General features: G+C 40.8%; 1 protein-coding gene across 1 annotated transcript in view; it reads right to left on the bottom strand.

The window, feature by feature from the left end:
• Window positions 1-23,233, bottom strand: part of LOC139341533 (ryanodine receptor 2-like) — a 62,745-nt gene extending 39,512 nt beyond the window's left edge. The window contains 40 exon segments of the mRNA XM_070978087.1: window positions 395-535; window positions 670-775; window positions 1,019-1,219; window positions 1,316-1,924; window positions 2,034-2,247; window positions 2,483-2,709; window positions 2,977-3,063; window positions 3,297-3,456; window positions 3,722-3,882; window positions 4,207-4,321; window positions 4,615-4,738; window positions 5,077-5,263; window positions 5,418-5,626; window positions 5,784-5,958; window positions 6,607-6,815; window positions 7,104-7,251; window positions 7,472-7,631; window positions 7,878-7,961; window positions 8,102-8,205; window positions 8,388-8,492; window positions 8,647-8,866; window positions 9,072-9,264; window positions 9,798-10,039; window positions 11,656-11,789; window positions 12,329-12,447; window positions 12,650-12,745; window positions 12,975-13,110; window positions 13,198-13,381; window positions 14,851-14,972; window positions 15,083-15,247; window positions 15,430-15,586; window positions 16,042-16,116; window positions 16,207-16,303; window positions 16,627-16,750; window positions 17,796-17,908; window positions 18,151-18,229; window positions 18,347-18,421; window positions 20,767-20,871; window positions 21,346-21,465; window positions 23,186-23,233. Of these exon segments, the coding sequence (XP_070834188.1) occupies window positions 395-535; window positions 670-775; window positions 1,019-1,219; window positions 1,316-1,924; window positions 2,034-2,247; window positions 2,483-2,709; window positions 2,977-3,063; window positions 3,297-3,456; window positions 3,722-3,882; window positions 4,207-4,321; window positions 4,615-4,738; window positions 5,077-5,263; window positions 5,418-5,626; window positions 5,784-5,958; window positions 6,607-6,815; window positions 7,104-7,251; window positions 7,472-7,631; window positions 7,878-7,961; window positions 8,102-8,205; window positions 8,388-8,492; window positions 8,647-8,866; window positions 9,072-9,264; window positions 9,798-10,039; window positions 11,656-11,789; window positions 12,329-12,447; window positions 12,650-12,745; window positions 12,975-13,110; window positions 13,198-13,381; window positions 14,851-14,972; window positions 15,083-15,247; window positions 15,430-15,586; window positions 16,042-16,116; window positions 16,207-16,303; window positions 16,627-16,750; window positions 17,796-17,908; window positions 18,151-18,229; window positions 18,347-18,421; window positions 20,767-20,871; window positions 21,346-21,465; window positions 23,186-23,233 (6,130 nt within the window).
• Between the last annotated feature and the right edge of the window lie 543 nt (window positions 23,234-23,776).

The raw sequence follows: 23,776 nt of genomic DNA on the forward strand, positions 1-23,776 counted from the left end.
TCAACATTTCATTTGAGATATGCAGCATGGCAAGAGACTGGATGTCATGTTTTTACATTTTTGGAGTTTATCTTAGGTAGCATTTACATTTTACATTTTTAGGTAGCTATCCCAGGCAAAGATTTTATTGGACATGCTACTGCAGATATGCATTCAGCATAATGCTTTATATTCTCATTCACATATCCACTTTCAAACTCCTCTCTTTTTACCAAGCAGCTATGTTTTCCATGTGGTATTGATCCTGAACCAAAAAATGTTACATAATCCCATATATACAGGTAAATTAATAGGGCATGTAAAGGGGATTAAAGGCAATTGTTTTGGTGTGCACAGTATCCAAAATGTACAAAGTGAGAGAAAGAAAGGGCTCTGACAACACAGATTCACTTACTGACACTCTGTGACCTACTCTCCATCACCTCTATGGGTTTCCTCTTCAGTCCAAGGACTCTCACCACTAGACTGAGAAGTCGATCTTTTACAGACATCTTGGCATTCTCGTCATCCTCTGTGTCATTCTCCAATTCAATGCCTGCACAACAACACTGAATAAGATGAGATTTCTACAGTGGCAATCATGATAAGTGCCCTCTCAAAGCATTTTTACAGTCCCTTGGCTCAATGAAAGGTGATAATGAATCAGTCAGAGACAAATAGTTTTCCAACCGCAGTGTGTGTTGAGGAGATGATGGAAGTCTTGCAGGAGCTGTTGAATTTCCACTGGACATGGACAGTTCAGGTCATCCTCTCTGAAGCTTAGCAACATGTTGATCTAAAGACAAGTGATAGATAATGCAAACAATATAGACAATTTTCTTAGTAAGGCCAGTTATATTGTGAAGTGTGAAGAATACAGAATTTCTTTGTGTACTACATGTTTTTTTTTTAATCTTTTTTTGAGTCTTTGAACACAGGAGAAACCACAACCCAGTGTTTTATACCTTAATCTTCAATGCTAATGTTAGCATCTGCTTCTACGAATATAACAACATAATCTAATTTCAGCCCATTTAACCTGCTCCTGTGGAGGCGAGCGGAACTCCTTGGTTTTCCGGGCAGTAAGAGCGGCAGACATGTTGAGTGCTTGCATGACTTGGTTGTAGCGAAATCGTTGGTTCTCCTGCAGCTGATGCACAAAGCTGTCAGAGAAGGCAGCTACAGCTTCAACCCTGTGGCGCATCTGGCAGTCACACAAGTAGGACAGCAGGTGGCAGAGCTGGAGAAAGAAATGTATTAATTCTTCCTTTATGGTTCGTTACAGAGTGCTAACAGGACTATAACAAACATCAAAGAAACCTGCTGGTCCGTTCACCTCAAGTTTGACAGCTTCTGGAAGCTTCATTTGAAGAAGTCCTTGTTGAGGGATGTCATCTTTTTTGTTGTCCCCTTTCAATTCTTTTTCATGATCATTAGTTCCTTCTTCCTCTTCCTCCTCGGGGGGTTTGTAATCTGCAGAGAAGACTCCCGGCTCTATCAGTCTCAGAACATTTCCTAGGTCCTCATCCTTAAATACCCCCATAACCAGCAGGGTGTAGAATAGTCTAATTAGGGGAACCAGCAGAAGCTCAATGCTGCCTCCTACAGGATCCCTCACACCCTGACCCACCGTCCATACTCCGGCCGTCAACATCTCCACAGTCAGGTTCTTCAATATGTCCAGAGGGATTTCTGGGCTGTCTGAGCACGCTATTTCAGCTGCACAATCTCCTTCCATCCCACCACTCCTGACAAAACAAGGAGTTGAAAAATGAATCTGTGGTTTAAGGGATGTGCTAAGATGAGTGCTGGGTATACCACTCCCCCCATTAACACCATTAGAAAGGCTGGGATAAAGGGAGATTTCTCTTGTCTGGTCAGTCATAGGCACAATGTATTCGTGGTTCATCATGAGACAAGCTGTGGCGTGGCTGCTGAGGTGAACCTAAAGAACAAGAGTACTGACTTATTTACTTGTCAAAGACCAAAGTCTCCTCATCCTGTCATTGATGAATGTTACGTAAACAAAAATATGAACTTGAACAAGCACTCACCTGAATAAGCAGCTGGTAAAATGCAGAGCGGAGTCGGCCAGGGAGTCTGGGATTCTGAATGGCATGAAGGACCTGGGACTGGTCGACGTAACTGCAGAGGGCATGGCACACTCTGGTGTTTCCATGGGTGCATAAAGAGCAGTAGAGGAGGAGTGTGTGGTGGTGAAAGTTCAAGAGGTCATCAAGTTCTGACAGCTCCGAAATGTCAACACACCTAGATGTACACCAGCAAAAAAGAAAGACAATTTCAGTGTTCCTGCTTTCTCAAGATCAAATTTAAGCTCTAGTGGAGAACTTGACACAATGTCGCCTGCTGCCTTATGCTTGCAGATCACAGTGAACAAAAGACATGTGTGATGATAGCAATATTATAATCAACACATGCACCACATCCTGTGCACTTCAGTCTGCCTAAATCCAAAAACACACATTTATTCCAGCTCCTTAACCTGTTTTCATCAGGGATCTGAAGGGTCATGATTTGCAGGGACTCAGAGCATTGGATCCTCCATCCATGGCACTCATCTGGCCGATCTACCGTCACCTTTAATGCACAGTCAGGTGCTCTGGTCCATGAAACTGGGCTGAGATGCTGAACCTGAAGCCTTGGAGGACACTGAGGAGAGGCATTCCTTCTTTGGCTGCGAAGCAAACCTGCTGACAGCGGCATCACATTCTGGGTCGAGAGGGGAAAAGTAAAGAGGAAACAGCCCAAGAGACCGCCAGACATTTATAAAGAATAAAACAGTACTTCACAGAGCAGAAATTTCCCAACACTGAACGGTTCCCTGACTTCACAAGCTGCAACCCAATTAGGTACTGATCTTATCTGTCAACAATTCACCAAAATTTCTTAAAAGCGTTGTTTATTTTTATATCAAGCTGACACAGCACAACATTCTTCTAATGTTTTGACAGAATTAGTAATTAAAAGTTCCTCTACCTTAATGCATCCCACTTCAAACTGAAACATGTTGCTGGTGGTGGGCTTGACAAAAACAGCAGGAAACAGCTTTGTACTGGCTTCCACCTGATTAGTGGTGAAACAATATTACCTCAGTTTAATAATGCAGTGCACCCTGTTAAACAGTCTCTATAATTACTTTAATAAGTTATTCTACCAAGCATAACATTCACAGCTGAGGTTTAATGTATAGTGAATTTTGATTAATATACATGTACCACATTCAACAAAAAATTCTGAATAGAGAGTAAAAACAGTCATTAGAAAGAACAAATCAAATAAATTCCTGTGTGACCTACTTGGTAGAAGGTGGCCATCTCCACCCCACTGGAGGTAAAGGTAAGCAGCCCAGTGGTCGTGTCTATTAAACAGCCAATTTCCAACCCTGAACTTCTCCGGCTCTGAGAAAGGCCTGTTGCCTCTCCAGCACACACCATGTAGCAGTTACACCGCTTCACACTTTAAAAAAGGAAATGTATATGTGTAATTGGCAGTTTTCTGATCATTTTCAATGAGAAATCAAAAGAAGCATCTAAGGGACGATCGAATCCTTTTTCACAAGAGTTAAAATTGTTCAGTAGTAGACCAAATAGAATTTAATAACAGTCTATAATTATGGTCTAAGAAGGATATTGTGACAATAATGTATTTGACAGCAATTAATATTTAAATTCTTATTAAAGTCATGCATATCAAAAATATAACTCTCTTGGTGTGTACTAACCTTTCCTGGACTTTGCCGCTGTCATCTCCGAGGGTGACAGTCACAGTGCGGACATTATCTTCGTCAAACGTCACGTCATGTTGATGAAAGTCAGAGGTCACCCAGCCTACCCACACATTGAACGGCTCCTGGCCTGGAAGAACCCTCACTGAGTAATAATACTGAAAAAGAGAGGCTGGTGTGACTGTCTGGTATTTGCATTTTGCATTCTGTCAATTTTATTGTGGCTGATAATGTATCTACCAGCAAACAGCTGAGGCACAATGAATGTGCATAAGACCCACAATGCAGTTTGTTTCATTTTACTGCACTCTGAGGCAGCAGAGTGTCCAAACACATTTTGTCTTTTCTGCTCTTATTTATCAGGATTATTAGAAAATTAGACATAACAGTACAAAATATCTGTTTTTCAAATCTGTATTGACTTTTTGCTTGTTCTGTGTTTATCTGGTTAATATGAGATGATAAGAAAACGAAAGCCTTACTCTGGAGCTCTGGATGAGGTGATCATAGTTAGCTTTGTCAACTACGACATCCTCTAACAGCCGTGCAGATGAGTTGCTGCTGATGAGGTCTGGTTTAGTCCTCTTCAGCATGAACCTACAGTACACAAACACATATGAACTTCCAGATTAATTGCAACTATGGTGAGACAGAGAGGCTGTTTACTATTTCTTTTAAAAATCTTCATTCTGTTTTCTGTGATTTCATTTGGAAAAACTCAATTCATAAGCACGCTTTTGTCATTTTAATGTCCTGGCAGACAAACATGGACAAACATACACTACATAACATTTCAAGCACCTGCTACATTATTATGCTAACATAACTAACACCAATGACCTAAATGTCAATGCTTTTGTGCTTACACAATCAATTTTATTGCAACCTACCGTTGTTTCAATCTTGATGTTTTGTCTTGACTATGATCCTTGTGGCTGAGCTCATCTCTCGAGCCAGCAAAGCTGTGGGCTGATTTCCTCAGCACTTCAAAGTCAGAGTCTACCTCCTCCTGCTCTTTCCTTCCTAAAGGACAAGGGGAATTAATTACAGCAGGGCCCTGGGGAGCTTAGGCACAACAACTCATCAAGGTCATAATGGTAGAATATCAGTAATCTGAATGGTGGATAATCTGGATAACTACAAAGAACAGCTATCCAGATCTCACACACTAATTATTTCACTCTTGTCATAGCTCTGTAATGTTTACATGCTGCATCAGGGGCACTGTCATTTGTTGTTTGAGCTCATGGTGAACAACCAGGTTCTTACTGTGGTCCTTTGTGAAGTCATCTCTAGTTCTCTGTGGCTAACTTGAACATAGTGTGTGAGATTTGACGCAGTATCACCTGAACCTGGAGAGAGAGAGTTAGAGGCCACAGGAAGAACACCCCCCAAAGGGCTAGTGAGGATGGGAGCACACTCGATGGGCATGCTGAGCCGGTAAAAGCTCATCTCGCTGTCTCCACCGTGGTGAGCATACAACCGCTGAGACACCCTCAAGCTGGATAAAGAATCTGTTGAGCTGCTGACTCTGGTGACCTTGAATAAGATTTGAACAGGTTTTGAGGATTAGTGCTGTCAATTAACCAGTGCTACAAGAAACTGTGGGTCCCTTAGAGGACCACATCGAAATACTGCGCAAAATTCTGCACCAACCAAGCTACTAAAGGCTACTACAGACTGATAAACTTACAAGTAAATTGCGATCATCAGGCATTATAGAGGTAAATTGAGGTACTTTCCAACTCATCCACAGGGCTGGGTCTCTGGCCATGTTGACAGCAAATGGTTGATAGCCCTCCTGCAGGCCACACACGGTGAAGTACTGCAGTGAGCAAACCTGGCGGCCCAGGTTCAGCCTCCCGATCTGGTTCACCCCAACACTGACTATGGGCAAAAGGCCTGGCAGATATGGGGAAAGCAGGACAAAAAAATGTAAGTCTTTTGATCGAGATAATACTCCACCATTAAAAATCAGTCTTGATTTATCATCTTTCAGTTAAACAGACAGTACCAACTCGGTGCAATACACTGTATAAAGTCAAAAACTCCTCCAGACCGTCTCTGATATCAAAGTCCTTGGCAGCCAGGTCTGATCCTCTGTCATTAAACAGCACCTCTCCATTGAGCGTGACCATCATGGTGCATTCAGCCATGTCCACCAAGCAACCCACCACATCTCCTCTCTGCCACGGACGTCCCAGGGGCTCGACGCCCTGATGGCACCACTGAGCCTGAACGCAACAGGAAGACGAGGATATAGAAAGAAACAGACAAGTGTAAAGCCTCACAGAGGAACAGGAATAGAGGTAAGGGAACCTACACAGCACAGGATGAGATGAGATGCTAATATCAGACTCAGCTCAGGAGATTACAGTGGTTCCACTGTGTCTATGTCTATGTTCCTGATGTTACATAGTGGCAAATATATACAATGTAATTTGCGTGCTGAATTTAACTAACATGGAAACAGTCCAGCAGACACTGTCACTGTTCAATCACACCCACTGATTAATCTGAATCACACATCTCAATTACAGCTTCACTGGAATTATGAACAGATGTGAAAGTGTTGAAGTTAGCTATTCTGCTGAAGATTTTAAAGCGTCATTTGAATTCCTCTCATTAAACGGTAATTATACAGACAAGTATAAGGCCACAGTTCTGTCTCAGTCTGCTCTCCAAAATATCCTTCGGCACCCAGAACACGCTGACTTTTTATTAGGCCCTGTCATATTGTAATTTTATGTACTGTGAGGGTAAATCAAGGAATTTCTAAGACCTGTGAGAAGATAAAGTCCCTTTTCAACACATTTTAGTTGTATAATGATAAAAATGTAGGAAAAAAAATATTTAGAATTGGCAAATTATTAATATCTCACCTCAAATCCATCAAAGACATATGCCTGGTCATCTGAGCCGAGCTCTTTATCGGGGGTACAGCCTGGTCGGGCCCAGCCCACTCTCATATTCCCCGCTGTCACTATTTCAAATTCAAAGTACCACTTCCCCCCGGTTACGGCGTATGACTTATCTGGTCTGAACACTCTGCACTTCTCAGCAGAGAAGAGACAAGGATTGGATAATGTGGCTATACAACCAAGAAACAGAAAAGGAAAAAAATCATTATTTCCTCAAATATGATTGGCATGCAATTCGCATTAAAGAGTGTGCATCCTTGCAATACAACACTGATAGACTTTGCAATTTTGTAAATATTCTGTAATATGGTGCAACTAACACTGAATGACTGTATGAATGTATCTGATAACAAACAGAGCCTTATCTTAATTAAACTTACATTATTTTATGCTGGTTACAATAAATAAAAGTGAAATGAACTGGGCTATAACTGATACAATTATTATTTGAGACATACTCCTTTCTTGGCTGACGGGCTCCAGGCTGTAACCGTAGGCCAGCAGGGTACAGACAGCCTCTCTGACACTCTCCCTGCCCATTCTCATACTCCTTTCATCAAGGAGACTGTAGGGCACGAGGTGCGGGCTCCGCTTTACTTTCACATCCTAAAAATACAGATGCAAAGAGTAAAACTAGGCAACCGTGTTTGTCAGAGAACGACGTCAGCGTTTGTGTTACGTTTGTGTTGCCAGAGCATGTTGTTGCCATGTGCAGTTCTATGCTGTGACAGAGATGCTGTACGGTGAATGATTTTTCATATGCTGAAGTGACAGTGACTGAAAACAACTGAAGTCTAAGTTTGAGAGAATAGAACAGAACATAAACCTGCTGGGCTCCATAGGTCCATCCCTGCTTGATACGCTCTCTGGCCCAAACATTGTGATCATTCTCTGCCAGCAAGTTAACCACTTCCTCAAGGGCTGGACTCAGATTAACTTGGCTCAGGTCGACTGGGGCAGGTCTATAGCCACTGGCCTGCTCATACCTGAAAAAGGGAATATAAAAAATGGACTGTCAAGATTGGACATGACATTCAAAGTTTACTGTACAATAAGTAGTTATGATGTTGTTGGGTTTTTACAGTATCCATGAATAATCAGACATATAGACTTCCTAAGCAAACTCACATATGGGGTTTTAACAACAGTGGCTCATCCTGAAAAACTGAACCCTCCCAAATTTTTCCTATGAGCAAGGCCTCCAAACAAAATGCAATTAAACATGTACATACTTATTGGCTAGTCTCATGTATTTGACTCTCTCCTCAGCGTGGTCATCAGTCAAACCAATGTGGAAACCAAGGGCAAGGAGGGTCCTTGGGTGGAAAAACAAACAGAAACATTTACTAATCATTTCTGTTTACATACATCTGTTTATTTCTTTCAAATAAACCTGTAATTTAAAATAATCAAGTAAAATAAAACTTTTGTCCAAGATGTAGATGGTAGAGCTTACCGAAGGGTGTCCTGAGCCATCTGAAGGTTCTGGTTCCTCTCCTGCTCTGGCAGCTTGGAGAACTCCACCAGACAAGGATCATGTCTCTTCACGTCATCTCTCACCTGTTTGACAGAATTTAATCATTATTGAGCTGCAGGTAAAACTGAAGTGAGCAGGACCAGTCAAGTTTCAAGTCAAGCTTTAGAGATTAGCGCTCTCCTATGTGACATGGTGATACAATAATTACATGTTATTTCAATTATTCAATGTTACAATATTATTGATGTTGTTTTTCTGTTCTTACCGGTCCATGTGTCCATCCAAGATCAATCCTGTCCATTGCCCAGAGTTCATGTATATTCTCTGCCATTTTTTCTCTGATATCCCCAAGCTGTGGGGGCAATTCCACCTATGAGAGTAATGTGAAAGTGACTAAACTACATCAATATGGTATATTTTAACACAAATCAATCAATGTAATGTGTTTTCTAAATCTAATATCTCCACATGGTCAATAAAAGAAATGTAATAAATAAAATCTTTTTGACTATGCTGAGTTTTACCTTGCTGATGTCTAACGGTGTGGGAGTAAAGGTCACTGGACTGGCAGGTACTAAGGGGCCAATGAGCTCTTGTTTCCCTTCTCCATGATCCACGATGTGTTTCTGACATGGCTCTACCTTCAGCTTGACTCTTGGGAGCAAAGCATCAGAGCATGGTGCAAACCCTGGTGGAGGCAAGAAGCGAAACTCTCCGTGCCTTCCCCCAAACAGAAAACGAACCCTGATACAAGCATGAAATAAGACAAAAATCCATAAGAATGATTTTCCAGTTAAACTTTCGACACATCTTTAAAGTTTATTATCACTCTTCACTACTGAAAGGGGCATCTTACTAAAGGCAAATTCTAAGTATTATTGAAGACAGCATGTTAAGTCGTAATTAACATTCACAGTCAGTGAAGCAGAAACACATCTCCATTACTGACTTCACTCCAGCAGAGAAGCTGACGACAGGATACAGAAGTCCATCAGCACTGAAGTTCTCCAACATGCCCTGCACAGGAAGACCGTTGACTCGGAAGGAGATGCAGGGAGCAGTGAGATCGAGGCAGCAGCTGACGACATCATCATCTTTCAGCATGTGAGGGAAGGGAGAGCTCACTCTGCGTCCCACACAGCCTGAGATTCAGGAGACACGGCCTTTAAAATGTTTAAGTGTAGCAATGCATTACTAAGAATGCAGTTTTGTATTAGACCTGTTTTTGTATTATTTCCAAGATACTAGAAAATTGACTTGCGTTAAGGTGACATATTTTGGAACATGCTGCATTCAATTTAATGCACTAAGGTTAATTTTTTTTATCTCTTGTACCATTTTATAACATCTCTAGATCGTGATGTTTGTCTCAAAAAGTATTCTCTTTACCTTAGTTTGGGAAAGATTAAAGAATATATCTCAAAACTACATGATGGGTCTTTTTTTTTTTTGTTTCATTTTTTCCTATAAATCTGCAGTAGAGTGATATCACACCCTTCATTCTATCATAGAAAACATGTCTATTGTATGTGCGTATATGTACAGTATGTTTATATTGTTTTGCTGACATTTCTGTCTAGATTACATTTTAACTCAGTATAATCCTGTGACTACTCATGCTTGCGCACCCCTACAAAAATGAACAACTGAATTTCTTGTTTGGTTTCAACCTCACCTGACCAGAGGTGAAACCCATCAAAGCCGTAGGAGAAGAGGTCGTCTCCCACTCCGTTGCCTCCCCAGCCTTCACCTCCTGTAGGCCTTGGCTGGTAGCCCTTAGCACACGCCCAGCCAACACGCAGGTGTGTGGGCTCAGATGTGAGGAAGGAGTCGACGTGATCCACAACCAGCTCATAGTACCACTTCCGATGCTGGGCTGAATCTTCCCCCATAGTCAAGAAGATGTTTGGTCTCATGCTGTGGTGGAATAATGTGCAAAGAGTGCCAGTCAATTTGAATTTAATGCTTTTGGTATAATATAAATTTCAAAGACATGAAATAACAATTAAGAAGAGCAGGAAATCCTGGGAAAAAGGAAATAGATCGCCAAAGCTGGTAAGGTTGGATGGAGGGTATAGAGGACTGGAGTGAGTTACACACACTGTTTTGTTGTACCAAAGAGTATCTGATTAATAAATAAACAGTCTCTGGTAGATGCTTCTTTGATTTTTACCATACTGCCCTGTGTAGGACCACATGCAGCTTATGCAGGGTATTTGATACTCTCTGCAGCCCACATACACACCACAACTCTCATGGGCACAGCACAGTGCACCCTTATAAATATATAAATGAATAAACAAATACAGAACCAGGCTGCTGTAGATGGTCTCATTTTCACCTCCCAAAATCAATGCTGAAACTAAATTACCAGAGATAATTTGAAAGCAGTGTATGAGAAACAATAAGATGGAGAGGTATGTGGAGGAGAAAATCACCCATGTGTTGCTGTAATAGAGCCTGGCCAACATGGTGTCTAAAGAATAAATGTCAGGTCATATAGTGACAGTAACCTTGTCCTTGACAAAGCTCAGGAATAAGGAATAAGGAACAGGAATAAGAGCATCTGGAAGAATTGACAAAATGTGGCAGGCGTGCAGGAGAAGACAGAAAAAAGAGAAAGACAATTGATGAGATAATGGAAATGAGAATGAAAGCTGATGTACTAATGGGGAATTTAGATGAACAAGAGGTAAAAGAGATGGACTGAGAAATGCCTTGAGGAGGAAGAGCAAGCTGGGGAATGGACTGAGCAGGTGTGAAGAATATGAAACAAAATAAGCTGTAAGGCCTGTGGAACAGAAGGGGCTGCTGATAGAGAAAAGCACAATAAATGACGGCAGGTGAAGTAAAGAAAGAAAGAAAGAAAGAAAGAACGAAAGGAGGAAAGGACAAAAAAGAAAGAAAAAACAAGCTCAAAGGAAAATGGAAATGGGAACTGCCTACAAGATCAGACTGGCACAGTGGACCAAAACACTGACAGAAGGAGAACATGGAAAATGATAAAACTGTCTAAAAAGTGTCAAAAGATTAACTTTGTTGAGCAACTTTTCCAAAGTCTCACTGGAAGAGGCTGAGACGAGGACATCTGTTGGTCTGAGCAGACCAGACCAAAAACGTTGCAGAAGAGACGACACATAAGGTGACAAGTAATTCTTCAGTAAACTGAAGTCCAACAGAGAAAAAGATGAGTGATGTACTGTGGAGAAATCTGAAATCTCTCTTGTATCAAGCATGCGGACACCATTACAGATCAAAAATAAAAGGATATCAAGACTCATAGCAGTGAGATCTCTACAGCTGACAAAGAGCACACAGCTAAAGAAATGCATAGACAAGAATGAGAAGAGGGCCTCATTCAGTGGTAGAGCAAGAGTAGATAAAAGCAAGCATGGCATTGGAAAATTGCAAATCATATTTTGATATGTTTTGTGTAACTTTTGTATGTCTGATTTTTGTGTGTAGTGCATGACACTAACAGAAAAAGAAAAGTATAGGGTAGAAGTAGAAGTAGAAAACACTGTAAATTGTACCTGGTGACCCGATTAGCCAGACGCGTTTGAAGCAGCAGGTCTCTGTCTGGCAGCAGGTTGTCACAGATGAGGTTCTGATTGGACCGCACGGCCACACCATGGCACACACACAGAGAGCACAGCACCTCCAGCACCTGGAACACAACCTGTCAGCACTTCATCCAGCAACAGCTCCATGAACACATGGAAATGATCACACATTAGGGAACAGATCAAAAACTGCCATTACAGCCATAATACTTGTTTTTATGTTTTTGTACTGGTGCAACACTGACCATGCAAATGCATAAATAAATAAAAATTGAGATGACATTTACACTAAGATAATAATGGATGTGTTTTTCCCCTAAAAATCTAAATTTCGATGAGCTCTTGAATTTCTGCCAATAAATAAATAAACATGACAATAATAACAATTACTGGTCATTTCGTTCCATTTCTGATAAAGCATGCACATTAAATCTCATGATTTGTACTTCTCACACACACACACACACACACACACACACACACACACACACACACACACACACACACACACACACACACACACACACACACACACACACACACACACACACACACACACACACACACACACACACACACACACACACACACACACACACACACACACACACACACACACACACACACACCTCGCAAATATTACCTTGTGGTTGCATCCATGCTTGTCCAGAAAAGAGATGATAGAATGAATGTGTCCTTCTTTGATGACATTGAGCGCTTCAGGACTTTCCACTAGGACACACTGCAGAACCTCCAGCACTCCTGTACGGGACAGTTTGCAACTGCTCGTCACTGTATTTACTGTATAACTGCACATTAGATATTATGTACATCAGATGACTGTGTTCCTGGGATATTTTACTACATAATCATTGAAGTCAAACAACAGGTGAGCCAAAAATCTCATAAGATTTTTAACGTTCTGAATGTTTTGCAAATTAAAATGGCCAAAAATCCTACAAACCAGAAGAAGCCTCCAGCCGGTCTAGTCTGCTAATCAGCCAGTCTAGAGAACCTGAGAAATATGCACAGTTCGCACGGTTTCCCCGGAGCAGAGCAGCTGAAGGGGTAAAAAGAGGGAAACATAAGAACAGTGCTCATGTAGAATTTTAAAGATGAAAGTATTTTTTTAGCAAAATGCATTTAAATGAGTTAGAAACAGTATTGTGGATATCAACATGGAAAAATGTGTTTGGTATCTGTGTCAGTAGATAATCAATGTTGTGGTGTCAGTACTGACAAAGCGGTATTGAGCCATGTATACAAAGAAGACATGTGTTAATTCTCACCCAATAGCTCATAGAAGCGGTTGAGGATGGTCTCCCACTCTTCTCCTACATCACTTTGAGCAGACTCAGCAAAATGAGATGCACTACTATGTTGGTGGAGACGATCGATGCAATCCAGGACCAAATCTATCACACCCTGGGAAGAAAAGGAGGTGTACTAATGGAACAGTGACAAACGCATCATACGTAGGACTGATTCATTCATTCACACATAAAGATTTACCTCTTCTTGAAACATGTTCTGCCGATTCTTCAGCGCTGTCATGTTGTTGTGTTTAGCTTCACGGTCCAGCTCCTCAGGTGGAGGTTGGAAATAGTTTATTAGATCCTGCAGACTACATGTCACTGTCTCCAAGGGCTGGCTGACAGACATGAGGTTTCCATGTTGACTAAAGCCATCCAGTTTCCTGAAGAAAGGAGGGATCAAGTATAACGAAACAATACTTGATAGAGGTGATTAGCTTCTGGCCAAGACTAAAACTACCAAACTTCCGAATCTTTCTGCTACTGTTCAAGTAGCCTGATTTTAATAGTGAGGAATATGACGAGGCCTCACAATTTTCTGTGATACTCATGGTATGTTACCCTTACCTGAAGGGTCTAAAGACATTGGCTACCACTTGTATCTGATTGACTGTTTTGTTTCTGGATAGAAAGTGTGACAGAGTATGTGAGCCTTGTTCTCTTCTCCAGTTATTCCATCCTCCAGTTTTCTCTCAGTACAGTAGTAGAGACTTAATTATGCAGCTGCAACTGGGTATGAAAGGGGAATCCCACAAGCAAGCAAATATGCAGCGAGGTTCACCACTTTGTGAAACACATTATTCTATAAAGCATATTACTACAGGGGCTAGGAACACTTTGTAGAACCACTATCAGTGAACGTAGTTCATTTGCAAGTTATTGTATTCTGCTATTATTCACGTTTCACACAGCACCCCAAGCAGGGCTGGACCGAATGCCACTGAGGCTGAAGCTGCAAAAGTCTGTCATCATATTTTACGATATCATCACCCAAAAAAAAAAAACAAAAAAAACCAAAACCCTCAGTTTGAATAAAGTGATTCTTCTTTTGCTAATGATTATACCTTATCAGTTGTCAACATAAATACAAATAACTATACTTGTATGTATTTAAGCTCTGAAACAGCAGCCTCTTTCTGTCGGTAGGCCCCACTCTGTAGCTTCACTCAATAATCTGCCCACAGCTCTGACTGATTGCACCTCACGGGTTATAGTCTATCAACACTGAAGGCTACTGTGCCACAGACCGCATGTAGACTGCACTCGGTGAGCGAGCCAAGCTTTGTTTCAAAGGTAACCCTTAAATTCCACCGGGTACGTTTCATCCGCGCTCATAGCTGCCATTCTACACCGGGCACATTCCATCTCTGTTTCAGAAGCATCCCTGCGCTCTGCTCTACTTAAGTCTATTTTTAAACAGAAGTTTGATGTCAATCTGCACGGAGCAGATGGAGCAAGACACAAAACAAACACAGGAACAGTGTAGAGAAATCAGTACATTTTCAAAATAAAACACCCTGTGCAGAACACTGATTGTACACCAACAAGAAAGAGTTTTTGTTCTGTTTGTGTTTTTTAACTTCGACACTGTACATACTGAGAGGTACATTTTACAGTTGAAAAATCAACTTGGCAATGAAGATACTAAATTACTTCAAAGCAAGTTTGGCATTTCTGTACTGCAATTTCTTGTTACATTATATATATATACACATATGTATAACATTCAGCCTCAATCTTTATTGAGGTAGAGAACACTGCAGCTGGAAACAACCTTCACTATGTGAGTGTAACTATGTCTATATACTGGCATGGTATCTGTGAGTGAGAGTCTAGATATGGCACCCACTACCTGATAAAGTGAGTAAAGAGGAGAGTGGCACTCCGGATGAGTCTGGCAGTGTGAGATTCTTCCCTGTGAGAACGAGACAGCGTCAGCCCATCGTCCATATGACCCTCGCTGTGCAAAATGGCCTGGAAACACATCATTTGCAATTTGTTTTCAAAGTTAAAGTGCCATCCAGTATATTTTCACAGTCTCATTCTTAGAAGACAGTCAACACATAAAGAGCCTAAAGGTTTACCTTTCGCTGAGCCCCTCCCATGCGTGTAGATTTGGCTTCAATAGTTTGGTAGGTGAGCCAGAGCCCAGAGTCTACATGCTGAACATAACAAATGGAGTCGCCATACTTGATCTCTGGGTTCCCCATGCCATCGACAGTAGCCTTTGTGCCACAGTCAACCTTCTCCTACAAACAAAAATTTATTCTTACATGCATCATTTGATAATAAAATGATCTGATCATAATCTGCAAACTGTGCCACACGGATGACCTACAAGTCTCACATTTATAGAAAAGGTTGGATTATGAATTGATCACAGCGGCCTAAAAAAAAAAAAGTTCAGTATGTTTCTTATGTGACTCCTGACCTTTGAGGGGCAAAAGCAGAAGGAGGTTGTGTTGATGTCAGCCTTGTCCCGATCAACCAGATGCAGGCCTTTCTCCTCTGTAAGACCCAGGTACCTCCCAGTGGTCATGTGGCAGAGTCGGAAAGGCTGCCCCCAGCATGTATGCCTACCACTCCAGCTGAGGGATATCAAGAGCATTGTTTTTTTTTTGTTATTTTATTTTCCCCTCTGAAGGGAAGGAAACGGAACAGTCCACAACATCAATATTTAACCTCTTTATTGTTGACATGGCAGGGGAGCAAGCAGTGGACACAAAACTCTAATCCCATTCTGTACCAGTGCTGTTCAATATGGTTCCAACACCTCTGTACAGCAACAACAGCAGAAACAGATATTCTGGGCCCTGCTCAACCAGCAACCAGCAGCAGTGCGAACATTATACTGACTGCCTCTATGGTCTTAACCACAATATACTACTGTGTGTATGTGTGCATTATTTTTTTGTTTAAATTTGCCACTGTTCTCCCATAATGAGTTTAAATCTGTAGAGTTCATAATCTGATTCTTTTATACAAGGCAAAATATCAATTTAAAACGCAAGTAAGGGCATCATGACATTCCATCGTTACTTACACGACACGCAGAATCTCCAGCCTCCAGAGAGAGCAGGCATGGCTGGAGGCTGATCCAGTCTCGTAATGCATTATCCTAGATTAAAGAAAAACAAAAGACATGACCACAGAAGAAAAGGACGTTTTGTCTAGATGGCATGAGATGAGACTGGTCTTTTCAACTGACCTTTGTAGCTCCTCTCCCTGCTCTGCAGACGGAACAGTCAGACACGCGTCACTATGGCTGTGGAGTAGTCGCATTGTGTCGCCCCCCGTCAGGTATCCTACAAACAGACTCCAGACATAATCTCCACTGAAAGAGACATTTCACTACATCTTTCAAACAGGCCTTTTTTTTTGGCTATAACTGGTATCTAGACAAGGGTAACTTATCCAAGCAAAATCGCACAGAGGATATGCTTCACAGTAATTGTAGGCACAGCTCTTACATAAGTGCTAATTATCATCATTAAAGCCTGCATTTCAAGATCTGTCACCTGATTTTGATTTCAACACCAGTTTAGAGAACAGAAAACACCACAAATAGCTAGAATACCTCTCTGACCAATCACACTTCATGGACACAACAATCAGTTGTCAAACTTGCCTTGAGCAACTCCACCTCCAGAGCAGATGGGAGCAACACTCCAGAGAGTCTGCTGGAAGGCTGCATTAACAATCAGGCTGTCACTCAAGCTTTTGTTGTCAAATACAGTGCCAAAGGACAGGTGCTGAGAAGAAACACAATGGTAATAACAAAAACGGGCTCATCAACTGAATCCAATTTCTGATTTTTCCACGACAGATGCTGTTATCTTAAACAATTATGCTAAACAGCTCATCAGAGGCAGAGAGAACAGGGATTACCGACGACTGAATGAAGTCAAAGGAAATTAAACCAATGACAAATAAATGGTAGTTAGAGGAAAGATGGAGAAGAAAAGCAGGACAAAAGACACGTTCAATGTACCAACTTCAAATGTTTAATTCTCTCTTTAAAGGTATACTATACAGGATTTTATTAAAAACAATGTATAGACTCATACAAAAGTAATCACTCTCGATCATCACTTATGGCACACAACAAGTGGGCAGTGGTGTGATCATGCCCTCTGCCTGCATCTTCTAATTTTCTTTGTATTTTCCAGTGGGTTGGGACATTTCTGGCCATCAGCCTTTGGGCAGTTGTGTGTTACCCACAGACAATAACAGCACAAGGTCAGGGCTATATAAAAAGGTCGCGACCAAGTTACATCACTGTCTCTACCTCTCTCCCCTGCTCTCAGTCTGTGTCATGGTTGTATAAAGAGCTGCAGGTCTGTGTGTGTGTGTTTGACCGAGGGCAGGGCAGGGCTGACATACACACACAACTGAGAGGCCAAACAGTGGACAGGATGAAGTGCGTGCTTTGGTTGCATTCATACAAAATCAGGCAATGCGGCACCGTCCTGCAAGGTTGCGCAGAGGTGAAGGTGTGTTTATTCGTGCTTCAGAACGAAAGCGCCATTAAACAATTAGAAAAGGATGTTTTCCCTGATTCAGCGTTCTACAATGCTCCCTCTCTTCATTCACTCTTGAGCTCGCTTGACCACCACTGATTGGTCAATTTCATTTAGCCGGTGAAGCAAATTCAAATGACTGTTTTCAAACAGCAGCCAACAAATTCTGCATAGTCTGGCTTTAACTGAATAATATGATAAGGGTGTATGACACTTGAAATACTCACATAATCTTTGTCATCTAAGCCTTAAAAAGTCAATTTCTTTACTGACTCACCAGGTATCTCTCTGAGGACACGTTGACCAGTATGAGGTCATCCCCAACACGCACTTTCTCGCCCTCTGACCTCTGCCTGGATGCTGGGTGGACGGTCCACCAACATGCCTCACCTGAGCCACAAACAGAATAGACACAAAGTCAATTTTTTGTTCTTCCACATGCAGGACAAAGGCTCACTCACAGTTAAAACTACAAATAAACCTAATAATACTGATAATGATTATGTGGTATAAATGCATATATATATGTATTTGTAGATATTTCTATTTGTAGACACTGTTGAGAGCATTACAATAGAAAATGTATTGATATTACAATTATTAACTGTTTCAAAAGGTTCAATCACAAATACCTGCTTTATCCTCTTTCAGACCAACGTCAAAAGCCAGTTTGTCATTCGAACAATGAGATGAAGACAAGCAGCTGAGATACTGGCAGTGAAAAGGACAGTGGATATACATTTCAGTGAAGATACAAACCAATAATTTTTTAAAATGTTGGTAAGACCTGAACCTGATTTATTTCTGCATTACACCCAGAACACTCACCATGCCACTGTATGAGTGCAGAAACAACACAGCCTGACCATAAAGAAGGGTGCGATGGGTGGCTCCTTCACCCACCTGTAAACCACAATTATACTGTATTAAAGGACTTGTAGTGTAGTAAACACAATTACAATACTGCGAAAAGTGAATTAACCTATAAAGTGATAAACATAAGCGAAGACATATTAAACAATATAATATTACAATAATACATCAGTTTAAACAAAGGCAAATAATAATTAAGTACAATAGAGGAAATAAAAGGAACAAACAATCATTGTAAAATGTGTGCTTAATCTTGTTCGCTTGTTACTTTTTATAAACACCAGCTGTTAAAGTTTTACAATGGCTTGTTTGTCTGTATTGTAAGATAGTGTTAACCTTGGGCACGGCATCCAGATAAAAACAAAAACATTCTCAGCTCTCAGGCACATGCTTTGGTTGCAAACTCCTAATTCATTTTAAAACAGTGTCTGCCATCAATACAGAAGTAGAATTTCAAAAAACTAAATGAGGAACAAGTCATTTTTAGAGTGCAAGCATCAATAGTGACAATGCAACACGCATCTTTTACATTTTTACCGTGTAACCGCAGTCATGGTTTTCAAAAGATTTTCTCAAAATTGGCTCTCTGCACAAAAATGGCAAGTTTACCAATTCCCTGGAAATAAATGAAAACCTGAACATTTTCTATGCAAGAATTACACTTAAAGTCCCACGATCTTGTCAGTGACTGGTGTGGGCTTGCTTTGGGCTGCAGATGCAGCTGTGAGACACTCTGAACTAATTTTCAATGTCCAGCTTTGATCTGGATTTTGTCTTGAGGAAACTGCAGAAAAACAGGTAGGATGTGGCAAAAAGAAGGAGTGTGGCCAGGGCTCTCCTCTCTAGCAGTGAGTACTCCTTTTCCACTCCAATCCAAAATGCAGGCAATGTCTTAAACTGCAGCCTCATTCTTCAATCAGGAGAGGCATCAATGAATTGTTTTTCTTCTACAGTGATGAAGTCAGCAGATGATGTTACACTGAAGAGTCTCAGATCCAGTCATATTTTGCAGGATCCTGCACTAAGAGATACTTTGGGAAATGTTTTTGTTTTTGTAGGGCTGTGTTGTCATACATGGGATCACTGTGTTCTGCTGCTTGTTGACCTCAATGAACGATTTTAGCCTTGCAATTAGTCTCCATTCCCCTTTTTTACATGCTGTTCTCACATCTCTAGTTTTCTTATGAATGACGTGATGAAACATGTCACTGAGGTACACAAGTTTCATTAGGAAGTTGTTATTGTTATATTTGTGGGTAAGTTCATTACCCACTTCCTCCAAGATGATTCTGATCTCATCCTGCAATTCAGACAACCTGGATAAAACTTTCCCATTTGACAGCCATCAGAATTCACTGTGAAATAAAAGAGCTGTGTGATTGGAGCCCATTTCCTCGCACAGTATGAGAAAATGCAGGCCTTGTTTTGATGTAGTTTACTGTGGCAATGATGTCTTCAGATGCTAGTGCCTCTCGATGTATCATCGAGCATCCACTGCACATTGGGGGGAAATGAGCTTGACTAGCACTTGCAACCCTCTTCGTGTCCCCTGCTATTGCCTGAGCCCCATCTGTTCACATCCCCACAGTCCTTTCATTTTAGATCAGCCTCTTTCAAGTAAGTGTCAGTGATTTTGAACAATTCATCTACAGTGGCTCTGTTAGATGCATGTTTGCAGAAAAGCAAATCTGACATGTCATTAAAAAAGATTCTTTGTTACTGTCAGTCACTTCATCCAGCTGCAGAGCAAAACTGTTGTCTCATATCTTGTCATTAAGCTGTTCTATAGCTTTTGATATGTCACAAATGTGCCTTGCAATAGTACTGTCTGAAGGAGGAATAGCCTTTAGTTTGCTAGCTGCTGCTTTATCAGTCATAGTTGAAACAGGATCAATAGCAGAAGGAAGCATTAATTCCTCAGCAATAGTGTGCAGCTTTTTACACCAAGCAACTCTGTAGGCTGCTTTGTAGAAGGCGTCTGAAGGCACAGACGATACTTCAGTAAAGCAACTCTGCCTTCCAGTTTTGAATGACTGGTCTATACTGCACTCAGCAGTTTCCAGAACAGCACAGTTCAGTACAATGACATATAATAAATAATTCTAATAATAACATGTATTTTCAACCACAATCACATGAAGGCTGATATGAGGTCAGTTTAACCTGGCAACTTATTGTGGCTGTAGTCTTGAAGTCTTCATAAAATTCATGATTCATGTCACAATGACACAGATAAATAGCAAATAATGTCTGCTTCAGGAGTGCTGACATTCATCAGGAGCAGAGCAGAGCAGAGCAGAGCAGAGAAGAGAAGAGAAGAGAAGAGAAGAGAAGAGAAGAGAAGAGAAGAGAAGAGAAGAGAAGAGAAGACTCACCTCTACAGACAGGTGCTTACTGTTTGTCAGCATCTCCTGCAGGGCTCTAACAGAGAGACAATGGGCCAGGACAAAGCCGCACACAGACAAATCTGGTGGAACATTCTGTGAGAAATGAAAAGACAATAAAGCTTCATATTTGTCTACCCCTCCACACGCTAACTGCAATGAGCAGTGACAAGGGCCACAGCAAATTGGGAACTGGGCAAAAATAGGTAAAATTGGTACACAAAAATCAGACACTGGATATAAAAGAAACATATTAAACATGAAAGGAATATTCTGAAATATTAATGTGATAAGTTATTAATTTAGATGTTAGTTAGTAGGAAACAACAGAAAATAAACTTTTAGATACTGTAGAATAAAATACTGCTCAGACACAAATATTATAGTATGAATGTCTGATTACTTTATAACCTGGTGGCAAACATACACAAGGCAGAGTATTTCTGTACATTCTGACACTTTTCAGTGAATTATTTGCTCATTTTACACATTTCTCTTTTACTATTTCAAATTTCACAATGGTGAAGGGTGACAATGATTGTGTTCGATCACTGGGGTGGAGCGCTTTACCTTGCAGTTGGAGGTGGCCTCAAGCCGGCAGAGTCTACTGCCAAATCCCTCGGCAGCAAGACAGAGCTTCAGATGTTCCTCCTGAGAGGTGAAGACGCTCTGCAAAACCACGTCATCTCCCTGGGAAAAACACACACAGAGATGACAGAAGTAAGCACAAACTCTAATGTGCATGAGAGATTCATCTTTGTGTGTGTATAAACAGTACATTTAAAGTGCAAATTAAGATCCAGCTGATTTGTTTGTGATTGTGAATTAGAGATGTTCTTCATGCCAAGGGGGCACAATTAAAGTAAGCACAGATCCTTGCTTATATATCAGGAAAACGTGTTCTAGCCCTACTGTATGTGCATTTACAATACAACTCTGCCACTTAAATTTTATCTTATCTTAATTTAAATGCCAAATGGCCCACGTCAAAGGAATTAGGCTTTTCACATCTATTTACAGAACAGTAGAGAGGGACAACAGACGGCTGGTCTCCAAAGTCCAGCCAGGACTACCAACACCTCCCCGTACACAGGCTGTATACCTCCATATTGGGAAGATGCTTTACTGTCTGACCCCTGATTCACCCTTCTTTCCACTCTTCATATCAGCAGTACTCTGGAATCAGTCAAACACACTGGACAATGCTGAGGCACTGTGTGGCATTCAGATGGCTAGAGGACTCAGCTCTTCTTCAAGGTACATTTGACAAGTGAAAATTCAACTAAGCCACAACACTTAACTAAATGTTGAAAGCCCTGGCAATTAGAAATGCATGGTCATCTGGCTGCAACAGCATTTAAAAAGCCTTATTTGATGATGGTCTATACATTCCAGTCTGTACATTTCAGGGTTTCCTGTGCTGTTTTATAGGGGAGATGGATCACCTTGCCTCAAACAATGATCACCTAACCAGTGTAGCTATCATGTTTCTATTCTATCTACTAACTAAAGTGATCATGAGACAAGATTTGTCCAGAGCTGGGTGGCTTCTTGCTTTGGCTGAACAACGTCCTGGGGGAAGCCCTGAATTTAATCTAATAATGTATGACAGAGATATCAACAGTGTAATTTCATATTGTGGATCGATCTTAGAAAACAACTTTGCCCAAATCTGGGAATTGGGTTCAGTATCCATCTGCATCACTGCCAGTGTTGAGTATGTGTATTTGTCTCATCTCCATACCAAACACTCTCCCTGTGACATGGCCTTATCAGAGGGCAAAGATAACAAGCTGTGAGACAACATACAACTTGGGAACAATGATAGGATCCTGCAGTGAGGGTGAAAAAAGCCATTTGTGGTCTTTACTATCAGTGCCTGAATAAAATAAAGTGATGAAGATAACAAAAATGCTGCTGGGAGCTATACACTAAATGTAGCACAGACATATAATTAACTGCTATTGTTATTACTTTATACGTTTTATGTTTCTTATGAATAAAACATTACCTTTTCGATAAAAAGAAGAACATGAAATCAACAACTTGAAAGTGACTGCCTGTGGGTAATGCATCATAAGGTCACACTTGATTTGTTACTGCCATGTTTTGTCACAAAAAACAAGGTTAGGCGACATTAAAAATTAGGTTACAGAAAAATGAAAGATATTCTTGAACTACTTTTTAAGAAGCGGCCAAATTTAAGTTGGTCGGCAAAGAAGAACAGTTTTAAAAGAAAAAATAGGACGCTGATTCAGTGGCTAACAGTGGTTAGTTTAGGTAGCGTTAATGGTTGACGCTTCCAGAGCTAACTAGCTAGGTTAGCTTAAGTTTAGCTAGCACATGGTTTCTAGCTTTACCGAATATAAGCCCTTACTTTTAACACTAGTTTGACAAATGTCTGACTCACCGTTCGTAGAAATTGGAATTCATCTTCGCCCTCTGCGGTGTCACTCATAGTTTGAACCAAACAATCCGCATTTGACGCACCGAAGCAAGAGGACTAACCGCAGCAAAGAGAAGGTGTACAGCCATTAACGTTTGGGCGGAGTTTACTGATAAGGTCCCGTGACTCCATTTTTTTTAACAACCGCTCTTTTGGCGGGAGTAGCTTAATGTCAAGTGAAGAACTATTTAAGATGCCAGCTTCTACTTTAATTCACATTAGCTCACAGTTCACCTCAGCTTACTGTATATTCATCTGTAAATATCACTGACTGTGATATGTGTATATGTGTACTGTTTCTTTATCCATAGGAAAGTCCCCCAGAATATAAACTAAGACAATTATCTGATAAACTGTCACTCCATATTAGCTAAAATTAGCATTTTATCATGTTAAGGATGCTAACTGACAAGTTAGTTCTCTTTTTAAAAACTAAATGTCAGTGTTAGAGTAAGAAGTACTTTAATGCTTTAAATAGTAGCAATTCCCTGTTTAGTTATTTTAGATTAATACTTAAACAGCCTGGTAAGTGAGTATCATTTCATAAGAGCTGTT

This window comes from Chaetodon trifascialis, chromosome 13 (assembly GCF_039877785.1).
Source record: "Chaetodon trifascialis isolate fChaTrf1 chromosome 13, fChaTrf1.hap1, whole genome shotgun sequence".
NCBI lineage: Eukaryota > Metazoa > Chordata > Actinopteri > Chaetodontiformes > Chaetodontidae > Chaetodon > Chaetodon trifascialis.